The sequence below is a fragment of the Nycticebus coucang genome, chromosome 1 (genome assembly GCF_027406575.1).
Source record: "Nycticebus coucang isolate mNycCou1 chromosome 1, mNycCou1.pri, whole genome shotgun sequence".
Taxonomy (NCBI): Eukaryota; Metazoa; Chordata; class Mammalia; order Primates; family Lorisidae; genus Nycticebus; species Nycticebus coucang.
In genome coordinates this window covers 161,143,729-161,155,857 of record NC_069780.1, presented here as the reverse complement: position 1 = coordinate 161,155,857, position 12,129 = coordinate 161,143,729, and the positions used below count along the sequence as shown (strand labels likewise).

The 12,129-nt window shown below is 38.5% G+C and overlaps 1 protein-coding gene across 1 annotated transcript in view; it reads right to left on the bottom strand.

The window, feature by feature from the left end:
* The window catches only part of OXCT1 (3-oxoacid CoA-transferase 1), a 189,855-nt gene that overhangs the window by 169,237 nt on the left and 8,489 nt on the right, over nucleotides 1-12,129 (bottom strand). Inside the window, exons 2-3 of the mRNA XM_053591594.1 lie at nucleotides 11,746-11,854; nucleotides 10,643-10,733 (exon numbers count right to left, since the gene is read on the bottom strand). Of these exons, the coding sequence (XP_053447569.1) occupies nucleotides 10,643-10,733; nucleotides 11,746-11,854 (200 nt within the window). The remainder of the gene's footprint in view (nucleotides 1-10,642; nucleotides 10,734-11,745; nucleotides 11,855-12,129) is intronic.

Below are 12,129 nucleotides of genomic sequence, written 5' to 3'. Positions count from 1 at the left end.
TTTTGTTCGTTTGTTTTTTACCTTTTTCAATTATCTTAGGATTATCATTATTTTTATTGTAGTTGTTTTCTTTGTTGTTGTCTGTATGTCTATGTGTTTCTGATTGTTTGTGCATCAGTGGGCTTATGTGTCTGGTAGCCTTTTTATCCATCTATTTGCTCATTTGGCCTCAATGAGTTTGGTATTTTGCTAAATCCTCGGGTTAGATATTTTCTCAAACTCCAATTTTCACATTCAACAAGAACAAGCAGGAGGCTAGAGATCACAGCTAACCGTGCTGCAAATACAAACCTGCAAGAGTAAAGACAGGGCCTAAGGCATAGGTTTTGGGAACTCAAAACAGCTTCTCTTCTGCAGGGGAATTTAGCAGGGACAGAAACAAATTCCCACAAAGTTGTTCTGTTCTGTCAGTAACATCAATCAGGGGTGGGACTGGAACTGAGAGAACACCCCCCAGCCTCGATCAAGTGCCCGAGATTGTCATGTCTGACCTCTCCCTGCTGGACAGACACAGAGAGCAGCGGCCTCACTGAGCAGATATAGATTTCCTTGTGATTCCGGCAGGTGCAAATCCCTGGAGTACCTGCTCCATAGAGGCAACTGGGTCACATCCCTGCGGGGCAATCAGTGACTGGGTGTGACAGAGGTGGAAGGTGGGGAAGGAGGCATCAACCTTCCCAGACTAATTTATTTGCTGGGTGGGTCCTCCTGACTTCACAGAGCACCGGAGCAAGTCATATTTGAGTTTTCAACAGACCCCTGTGATCCAGTTGCCAAATACCTTTTAAGCTCTCCCACCTGAGACAGGTGCTGACTGAGACAATTGATTTGGACCTTTAGAACTGAGCCAATCACCCAAGGACTATTCAAGTGGTGCCAGGGTGTGTGGTACTAGGAAGGTTTGATTTTCCTTTTCCAATTGTTGCCTGTGGGGGGGCGGGGTGACTTAATTGCTGGTATTTCTCCACAGCTCAGACTTCAACCCAGACTAACTGTTTCACTACGGTCAGACAGAGACCAACTGAAAACAAGAAAGAACCACTTAGCCCCACCACGCCAAACAGGTCCCCAGTTTCCCAGGCCGTAGCACTGTACGGGTCCTCAACAAAGCTCCAGGGGAAAAGTCAAATGGTGTAAAATAACCATGGGGCAGAATCAGCGGAAAAACTCTGGTAACATGAATAACCAGAAAATATCAACCCCCCCACCCCCCAAGGAAAGACATGGCAGACGTAACTGAAGATCCCGTTCATAAACAGCTGGCCGAGATGTCAGAAATTGAATTCAGAATTTGGATTGCAAACAAGATTAATAGAATGGAGGAAAATTTGGAATTAGAAATTCGAAGAGCAATTCAAAAGTCAGAATTAGAAATTCGAGGAGAAATTCAAAAGTTGTCTCAAGAATTTAACGAATTTAAAGACAAAACCACCAAAGATTCTGATGCACTGAAGAAGAATTTGCAGCCCTCAAAGATCTGAAAAATACAGTAGAATCCCTCAGTAACAGAGTGGAGTAAGCAGAAGAAAGGATCTCTGACATTAAAGACAAAGCTTTTGAACGCTCCCAAAGTCTCAAGCAGGAAGAGAAATGAAGAACAAAAACGGATCATTCTCTCAGAGAGCTCTGGGATAATTCAAAGAAGGCTAATATCAACCTCATTGGAATCCCTGAAAGTGATGAAGTGGCCTCGGAAGGCACAGAGGCCCTTCTCCATGAAATTATGAAAGAGAATTTTCCACACATGCCAAGAGATTCTGAAATTCAGATAGCAGACAGTTTCAGAACCCCAGCACAACTCAATCCCAATAAGACATCCCCCAGGCATATCATAATTAACTTCACTAAAGTTAATATGAAGGAGAAAATTCGCAAAGCACCAGATGTAAGAAATCCATTAACTACAAAGGGAAGAATATTAGAATGACTGCAGATCTCTCTGCTGAAACTTTTCAAGCCAGAAGAGGGTGGTCATCGACTTTTAATCTCCTAAAACAAAATAACTTTCAACCCCGGATCCTGTATCCAGCTAAAATGAATTTCATTTATGATGGAGAAATTATATACTTTAATGACATTCATATGTTGAAGAAATTTGCCATAACCAAACCAGCTCTTCAGGATATTCTCAGACCTATCCTCCATAATGACCAACACAATCCTATACCACAAAAGTAAACTCACTCAGAAACTTTTGCTCAAACTCCAACTTCTAAAATGGCGAAAGGATTAAAAATGTTCACAGGACTTTCAAAAAACTCAATACCTAAAATTTTACCAGACTTATCAATATTCTCCATTAATGTGAATGGCTTAAACTGTCTTCTAAAGAGGCACAGGTTAGCTGACTGGAAACAAAAACTCAGGCCAGATATTTGCTGCATACAAGAGTCACATCTCACCTTAAAAGATAAATATAGACTCAGGGTGAAAGGATGGTCGTCCATATTTCAGGCAAATGGTAATGAGAAAAAAAGCACGGGCGGCGCCTGTGGTTCACTCGGTAAGGCGCCGGCCCCATATACCGAGGGTGGCAGGTTCAAACCCGGCCCCGGCTGAACTGCAACCAAAAAATATAGCCAGGCGTTGTGGCGGGTGCCTGTAGTCCCAGCTACTCGGGAGGCTGAGGCAAGAGCATCGCTTAAGCCCAGGAGTTGGAGGTTGCTGTGAGCTGTGTGATGCCATGGCACCCTACCGAGGGCCATAAAGTGAGACTGTGTCTACAAAAAAAAAAAAAAAGAAAAAAAGCAGGTGTATCAATTCTATTTGCAGACACAATAGGCTTTAAACCAACCTAAGTAAGGAAGGATAAGAATGGTCACTTCATATTTGTTAATGATGAGATTTCAATTATGAATATTTATGTACCCAACCAGAATGCGCTTCCATTTATAAGAGAAACTCTAACAGACATGAGCAACTTCATTTCCTCCAGCTCCATAATAGTCAGAGATTTCAACACTCCTTTGGCAGTGTTGGATAGATCCTCCAATAAGAAGCTGAGCAAAGAAATTTTAGATTTAAACCTAACCATCCAACATTTGGATTTAGCAGACATCTACCGAACATTTCATCCGAACAAAACTGAATACATATACTTCTCATCTGCTCACGGAACATACTACAAAATCGATCACATCATAGGCCACAAGTATAACCTCAATAAATTTAAAGGAATAAAAATTATTCTTTGCATCTTCTCAGACCACCATGGAATAAAAAGTGAACTCAGTAAGACTTAGCCAGAATCAAGTGGAAAGGTTGAACAAGCCAATATCAAGTTCTGAAATAGCATCAACCATAAGAAATCTTCCTAAAAAGAAAAGCCTGGGACCAGATGGCTTCACGTCAGAATTCTACCAAACCTTTAAAGAGGAAATAGTACCTATATTACTCAACCTGTTCCAAAATGTAGAAGGAAGACTACCCAACACGTTCTATGAAGCAAACATTACCCTGATCCCCAAAACAGGAAAGGATCCAACAAGAAAAGAAAACTATAGACCAGTATTACTAATGAATATAGATGCAAAAATATTCAACAAGATCCTAATAAACAGAATCCAGCAACACATCAAACAAATTATACATCATGACCAAGTTGGTTTCATCCCAGGGTCTCAAGGCTGGTTCAATATACGTAAATCTGTAAGTATAATTCAGCACATAAACAAATTAAAAAACAAAGGCCATATGATTCTCTAAATTGACGCAGAAAAGCTTTTGATAATATCCAGCATCCCTTCATGATCAGAACACTTAAAAAAATTGGTATAGAAGGGACATTTCTGGGCGACGCCTGTGGCTCAGTCGGTAAGACGCGGGCCCCATATACCGAGGGTGGCAGGTTCAAACCCAGCCCCAGCCAAACTGCAACCAAAAAATAGCCGGGCATTGTGGCGGGCGCCTGTAGTCCCAGCTACTTGGGAGACTGAGGCAAGAGAATCACTTAAGCCCAAGAGTTTGAGGTTGCTGTGAGCTGTGTGAGGCCACGGCACTCTACCGAGGGCCATAAAGTGAGACTCTGTCTCTACAAAAAAAAAAAAAAAAAAGAAGGGACATTTCTTAAACTGATAGAGACCGTCTATAGCAAACCCACAGCCAATATCGTATTGAATGGAGTTAAATTTAAATAATTTCCACTCAGATCAGGAACCAGACAAGGCTGCCCATTATCCCCACTGCACTTTAACATTGTAACGGAAGTTTTAGCCATCGCAATTAGGGAAGAAAAGGCGACCAAGGGTATCCATATAGGGTCAGAAGAGATCAAACTTTCACTCTTCGCAGATGTTATGATTGTATATACGGAAAACACCAGGGATTCTACTACAAAACTCTTAGAAGTGATCAAGGAATACAGTGTCTCAGGTTACAAAATCAACATTCATAAATAGGTAGCCTTTATATATACCAACAAAAGTCAAGCTGAAAAAACAGTTAAGGACACTATTCCGTTCACAGTAGTGCCAAAGAAGATGAAATATTTGGAAGTTTATCTAACAAAGGACGTGAAAGATCTCTATAAAGAGAACTATGAAACTCTAAGAAAAGAGATAACTGAAAATGTTAACAAATGAAAAAACATACCATGCTCATGGCTGGGAAGAATTAACATTGTTAAAATGTCCATACTACCCAAAGCAATATACAATTTTAATGCAATCCCTATTAAAGCTCCACTGTCATACTTTAAAGATCTTGAAAAAATAATACTTCATTTTATATGGAATCAGAAAAAGCCTTGAATAGCCAAGACATTACTCAGAAATAAAAACAAAGCAGGAGGAATCATGCTACCTGACCTCAGACTATACTATAAATCGATAGTGATCAAAACAGCATGGTACTGGCACAAAAACAGAGAAGTAGATGTCTGGAACAGAATAGAGAACCAAGAGATGAATCCAGCTACTTACTGTTATTTGATCTTTGACAAGCCAATTAAAAACATTCAGTGGGGAAAAGATTTCCTATTTAACAAATGGTGCTGAGTGAACTGGCTGGCAACCTGTAGAAGACTGAAACTGGACCCACACCTTTCACCATTAACTAAGATAGACTCTCACTGAATTAAAGATTTAAACTTAAGACATGAAACTATAAAAATACTAGAAGAGAGTGCAGGAAAACCCTTGAAGAAATCGGCCTGGGAGAGTATTTTATGAGGAGGACCCCCTGGGCAATTGAAGCAGCTTCAAAAATACACTACTGGGACCTGATCAAACTAAAAAGCTCTGCACAGCCAAGAACACAGTAAATAAAGCAAGCAGAAAGCCGTCAGAATGGGAGAAGATATTTGCAGGTTATGTGTCTGACAAAGGTTTAATAACCAGAATCCACAGAGAACTCAAACATATAAGCAAGAAAAGAACAAGTGATCCCATTGCAGGCTGGGCAAGGGACTTGAAGAGAAACTTCTCTGAAGAACACAGGTGCACGGCCTACAGACATATGAAAAAGTGCTCAACATCTTTAATTATCAGAGAAATGCAAATCAAAACTACCTTGAGATACTATCTAAGTCCAGTAAGATTAGCCCAAATCACAAAGTCCTAAGACCAGAGATGTTGGCGTGGATGTGGAGAAAAGGGATCACTTCTACACTGCTGGTGGGAATGCAAATTAATACATTCCTTTTGGAAAGATGTTTGGAGAACACTTAGAGATCTAAAAATAGATCTGCCATTCAATCCTATAATTCCTCTACTAGGTATATACCCAGAAGACCAAAAATCACATCATAACAAAGATATTTGTACCAGAATGTTTACTGCAGCCCAATTCATAATTGCTAAGTCATGGAAGAAGCTCAAGTGCCCATCGATCTACTAATGGATTAATAAATTGTGGTATATGTACACCATGGAATATTATGCAGCCTTAAAGAAAGATGGAGACTTTTCCTCTTTCATGTTTACATGGATGGAGGCTGGAACATATTCTTCTTAGTAAAGTATCTCAAGAATGGAAGAAAAAGTATCCAGTGTACTCAGCCCTACTATGAAACTAATTTATGGCTTTCATATGAAAGCTATAACCCAGTTATAACCTAAGAATATGGGGAAAGGGGAGAGGGAGGGGAGGGAGGGAGGAGGATGGGTGGAGAGAGAGGGTGATTGGTGGGATTACACCTGTGGTGCATCTTACAAGGGTACATGTGAAACTTAGTAAATGTAGAATATAAATGTCTTAACACAATAACTAAGAAAATGCCAGGAAGGCTATGTTAACCAGTGCGATGAAAATGTGTCTAACTGTTTATAAAACCAGTGTACAGTGCCCAATGATCACATTAATGTACACAGCTATGATTTAATTATTATTATTTTTTTTTTTTTGGCCGGGGCTAGGTTTGAACCTGCCACCTCTGGCATATGGGACCGGCGCCCTACTCCTTGAGCCACAGGCGCCGCCCAGCTATGATTTAACTATTAAAAAAAAAAGAAAGCATCACTAAGTTTTCCTAATTTAACTGACTCTAACAGCAAAACAAAGCTCTCATTCCTATAGACATCTAGGATATAAACCCTCCTAATGAAAGGCATCAACTGCCATTGAGAATTTGTGTTGTGCCTTATTTGTATTCAATTAAGTAGGTTATCAGCATTCTGCATCAAGAATTTATATTAATGGGCAGCATCCCTTGTATGCACACAGCTGTCTGGAAAACCCAACAAAGTATTGATAATGAAAAGTACTTGTAATAAACATCAAGTCTAAGGGCATAGGATGTGTTTAAGAAACACAAAATTATCAAGTACAAGTTACTTCTCTGTTTACAGATGAGTTTCCTGTTACAAGAGAACTAGAACAGATGATCTCTATAATCCCACCCAGCTCCAACACACAGTGACTCTGATAATCACAGGTGAAGAACAGCAGAGATACAAAACTATTGTAAGTAACAGGATCAGGATGTAATATACATCCAAGAGAATAAATGAAATACAGTATACAAAGAAAAGCTAACAGTCTCAGAACAATTTAGGAAGGGGTAAGACCAATGAAGACTAGAAAAGTTCTGCAATTGGATAAGGCTACTTTGTACGTGTGTGACTTCAGTTGAATCCTGAAAGACAAGAAGACTGTAGATAGGCAGGGAAGAAGAGGGAGAACCTTCCAAATGGAAATAATGATGTAAATAAACTCAGAAAAGGAAAAATGAGCACAAAAGTAACATCACTTTTGTTTCCCAAATAATCTGTGCTATTTGTTCTAAACTGCATTTATAATACCCTAAAATGCCAATTTGGGTTGTTATTTTTTTTTTAATTTTTCAAGATCTTTAAAGACTTTAATTGTTGAAAAAGAGCTGATGATTTACCATTTTGTATACAAAAAGCTTTTCCAACATGGAAAACATTCCTTAATGTGCATTCCATTATTCAAATGATGGCTTCTTGCTGACCATTTTGATATGTGATCCTACTATCTTAGGTCCTGTTGCATGTCCTCCCCCCTCGAAGACCAGCAATATTTTTATGACTAATGGTATTCCTTTATATACCATAGTAATGGTATAAACAAGAGAAAAGGACCTGAAACAGATTTCAAATTGATGTCCACCTTGCTTTACAAATAACAATCTAGAGCAACAAAGAATATCAAGGAACAAAAATAAATTTTAAAATGTAAGATTCAATTTGAAAATATATACCCATTTAACAATAATTTAAATGTAGCAAAATAAAGTCACATTGGTTTAAGATATAAAGTCTTAAATTTTTACACTGTATAAGATAAAGCAAATGTACTTATTATGATTAAGACAAACAATAACAAAAAATATTTGAATAAATGTGACCTCTGTCCTTAACCTTGTTAAATATTATCTTTTGGTACTTGGACATATTGCTCATGTAAATAAGGGAAAATAGCATTTCGTTGATAAACTCTACTTAAATATTATCAAGAAGTACCATTTCTTTCAAGACAAGTTTTTTTTTTTTTTTTTTTTTTTGCAGTTTTTGGCTGGGGCTGGGTTTGAACCCACCATCTCCAGCATATGGGGCCAGCGCCCTACTCCTTTGAGCCACAGGCACTGCCCAAGACAAGTGTTTTTTTTGTTTGTTTGTTTGTTTTTTTTATTATTGTTGGGGATTCATTGAGGGTACAATAAGCCAGGTTACACTGATTGCAATTGTTACGTAAAGTCCCTCTTGCAATCATGTCTTGCCCCCATAAAGTGTGACACACACCAAGGTCCCACCCACCTCCCTCCTTCCCTCTTTCTGTTCCCCCCCCATAACCATAATTGTCATTAATTGTCCTCATATCAAAATTGAGTACATAGGATTCATGCTTCTCCATTCTTGTGATGCTTTACTAAGAATAATGTCTTCCACGTCCATCCAGGTTAATACGAAGGATGTAAAGTCTCCATTTTTTTTAATGGCTGAATAGTATTCCATAGTATACATATACCACAGCTTGTTAATCCATTCCTGGGTTGGTGGGCATTTAGGCTGTTTCCACATTTTGGCGATTGTAAATTGAGCTGCAATAAACAGTCTAGTACAAGTGTCCTTATGATAAAAGGATTTCTTTCCTTCTGGGTAGATGCCCAGTAATGGGATTGCAGGATCAAATGGGAGGTCTAGGTTGAGTGCTTTTAGGTTTCTCCATACTTCCTTCCAGAAAGGTTGTACTAGTTTGCAGTCCCACCAGCAGTGTAAAAGTGTTCCCTTCTCTCCACATCCACGCCAGCATCTGCAGTTTTGAGATTTTGTGATGTGGGCCATTCTCACTGGGGTTAGATGATATCTCAGGGTTGTTTTGATTTGCATTTCTCTAATATATAGAGATGATGAACATTTTTTCATGTGTTTGTTAGCCATTCATCTGTCGTCTTTAGAGAAAGTTCTATTCATGTCTCTTGCCCATTGATATAAGGGATTGTTGGCTTTTTTCATGTGGATTAATTTGAGTTCTCTATAGATCCTAGTTATCAAGCTTTTGTCTGATTGAAAATATGCAAATATCCTTTCCCATTGTGTAGGTTGTCTCTTTGCTTTGGTTATTGTCTCCTTAGCTGTACAGAAGCTTTTCAGTTTAATGAAGTCCCATTTGTTTATTTTTGTTGTTGTTGCAATTGCCATGGCAGTCTTCTTCATGAAGTCTTTCCCCAGGCCGATATCTTCCAGTGTTTTTCCTATGCTTTCTTGGAGGATTTTTATTGTTTCATGCCTTAAGTTTAAGTCCTTTATCCATCTTGAATCAATTTTTGTGAGTGGGGAAAGGTGTGGGTCCAGTTTCAGTCTTTTACATGTAGACATCCAGTTCTCCCAACACCATTTATTGAATAGGGAGTCTTTCCCCCAAGGTATGTTCTTGTTTGGTTTATCAAAGATTAGGTGGTTGGAAAATGTTAGTTTCATTTCTTGGTGTTCAATTCGATTCCAAGTGTCTATGTCTCTGTTTTTGTGCCAGTACCATGCTGTCTTGACCACTATGGCTTTGTAGTACAGACTAAAATCTGGTATGCTGATGCCCCCAGCTTTATTTTTGTTACAGAGAACTGCCTTAGCTATACGGGGTTTTTTCCGGTTCCATACAAAACGCAGAATCATTTTTTCCAAATCTTGAAAGTACGATGTTGGTATTTTGATAGGAATGGCATTGAATAGGTAGATTGCTTTGGGAAGTATAGACATTTTAACAATGTTGATTCTTCCCATCCATGAGCATGGTATGTTCTTCCATTTGTTAATATCCTCTGCCATTTCCTTTCTGAGGATTTCATATTTTTCTTTATAGAGGTCCTTCACCTCCTTCGTTAGGTATATTCCTAGGTATTTCATTTTCTTTGAGACTATGGTGAAGGGAGTTGTGTCCTTAATTAGCTTCTCATCTTGACTGTTATTGGTGTACACAAAGGCTACTGACTTGTGGACATCGATTTTATATCCTGAAACATTACTGTATTTTTTGATGACTTCTAGGAGTCTTGTGGTTGAGTCTTTGGGGTTCTCTAAGTATAAGATCATGTCGTCAGCAAAGAGGGAGAGTTTGACCTCCTCTGCTCCCATTTGGATTCCCTTTATTTCCTTGTCTTGCCTAATTGTATTGGCTAGAACTTCCAGCACTACGTTGAATAGTAAAGGTGACAGAGGACAACCTTGTCTGGTTCCAGTTCTAAGAGGAAAAGCTTTCAGTTTTACTCCATTCAGTAAAATATTGGCTGTGGGTTTGTCATAGATAGCTTCAATCGGTTTTAGAAATGTGCCACCTATGCCTATACTCTTCAGTGTTCTAATTAGAAAAGGATGCTGGAGGGCAGCGCCTGTGGCTCAGTGAGTGGGGCGCCGGCCCCATATGCCGAGGGTGGCGGGTTCAAAGCCAGCCCCGGCCAAACTGCAACAACAACAAAAAAAATAGCCGGGCGTTGTGGCGGGAGCCTGTAGTCCCAGCTACTCGGGAGGCTGAGGCAAGAGAATCGCGTAAGCCCAAGTTAGAGGTTGCTGTGAGCCGTGTGACGCCACGGCACTCTACCGAGGGCGGTACAGTGAGACTCTGTCTCTACAAAAAAAAAAAAAAAAAGAAAAGGATGCTGGATTTTATCAAATGCTTTTTCTGCATCTATTGAGAGGATCATGTGATCTTTATTCCAAGACAAGTGTTTTTAAAAATGCACACTTACCCAGCATTGTTGCTAACTGCAGTTAGTCCTTTTACTCCAGTCTTTAGTAAAGCTCCTATAAGATTCTCTGGAATTCCACACAGGCCAAAACCTGCAATAAGCCCAATAGATAAACAATTTATAAAGAGTGTAATAATGTTCTTTTAGGCAAATGTGTGTTATTCTGTTCAATAGAAGAGAAAAAAAGACAAAGCACATTATTAGATCTACTAAGCAAAATACAGATACATCTCAGCAACTCAAATGGTTATATAGCTGTATCCAAATGTTTGCACCATTATATAGCACCACATATCAGTGCCAAGTCTCTGAACCATAAGTATAAAGTCAAGTGCAAACAATTTATATGTTACACATTGTTCATCTTACACTTAACTGCAATTCTATTATTGTCCCACTTTATAACTCAACCCTTATAAAGTCACTTTTTCAAGAGTATTTTATATGCCTGATATATATATCTATATAGATACAGATACATATAGATAGATTTTTGCAGACTGGATACCTAGGCCAGCAACTATCATTTCTTTATGTTTTCCACAATTCCTCAAATAGTATTGGTTTCAAAACCAACATTCAAAATGAACAAGCACTCTTAGAGGGCAAAGCAAGTGGATCACTTGAGTTCAGGAATTCAAGACCAACCTGAGCAAGATTAAGACCCCATCTCTACTAAAAATGGAAAAACTAGCTAGGTGTCATGGTGCCGGTCTATAGTCCCAGCTACTCGGGAGGCTGAGACAAGAGGATTACTCAAGCCCAAGAGTTTGAGGTTGCTGTAAGCTATGACACTGCAGCACTCTACCCAGGGCAACAGAGTGAGACTCTGTCTCAAAAATATGTGTGTATATATGTGTGTGTGTGTGTATATATATATATATATATATATATACACACACACAAACATATTTATAATATACATATATACATTATATATAATTATATATAATATATATAAAACATAATAAATAGACTATTACTAATAATTAAATTAAATAATTGGTATTTTTAATATACACAACTTTTTCACTGTGATTTCCCTATTTCACTAAAAGCATAAGGACATTACCATTAAAAAGGAAAACAATATTATTACTCACCACCAACCAGAATCCTTGCACCATCGGAGATGTCTTTTACAGCTTCCACTGGATCTGTATAAAATTTTGTATGGCGATGAGTACTAGTAGAAAAGTAGCAAACACATCCCTGTAACATTAAAAAACATTTCTATGTGAATAATCATTTGGAAATACAGCTTTACTTTGCATATATGGCAACTTATTCAGTTTTTATATATACAATGATAATTTCACTATCTTCTTTGCATGTACATTTTGTTTTTAATGGACAAGTTAAAATTGTCCATATTGGGTGGCACCTGTGGCTCAAGGAGTAGGGCGCCAGTCCCATATGCTGGAGGTGGTGGGTTCAAACTCAGCCCCAGCCAAAAACCAAAAAAAAAAAAAAAAATTGTCTATATT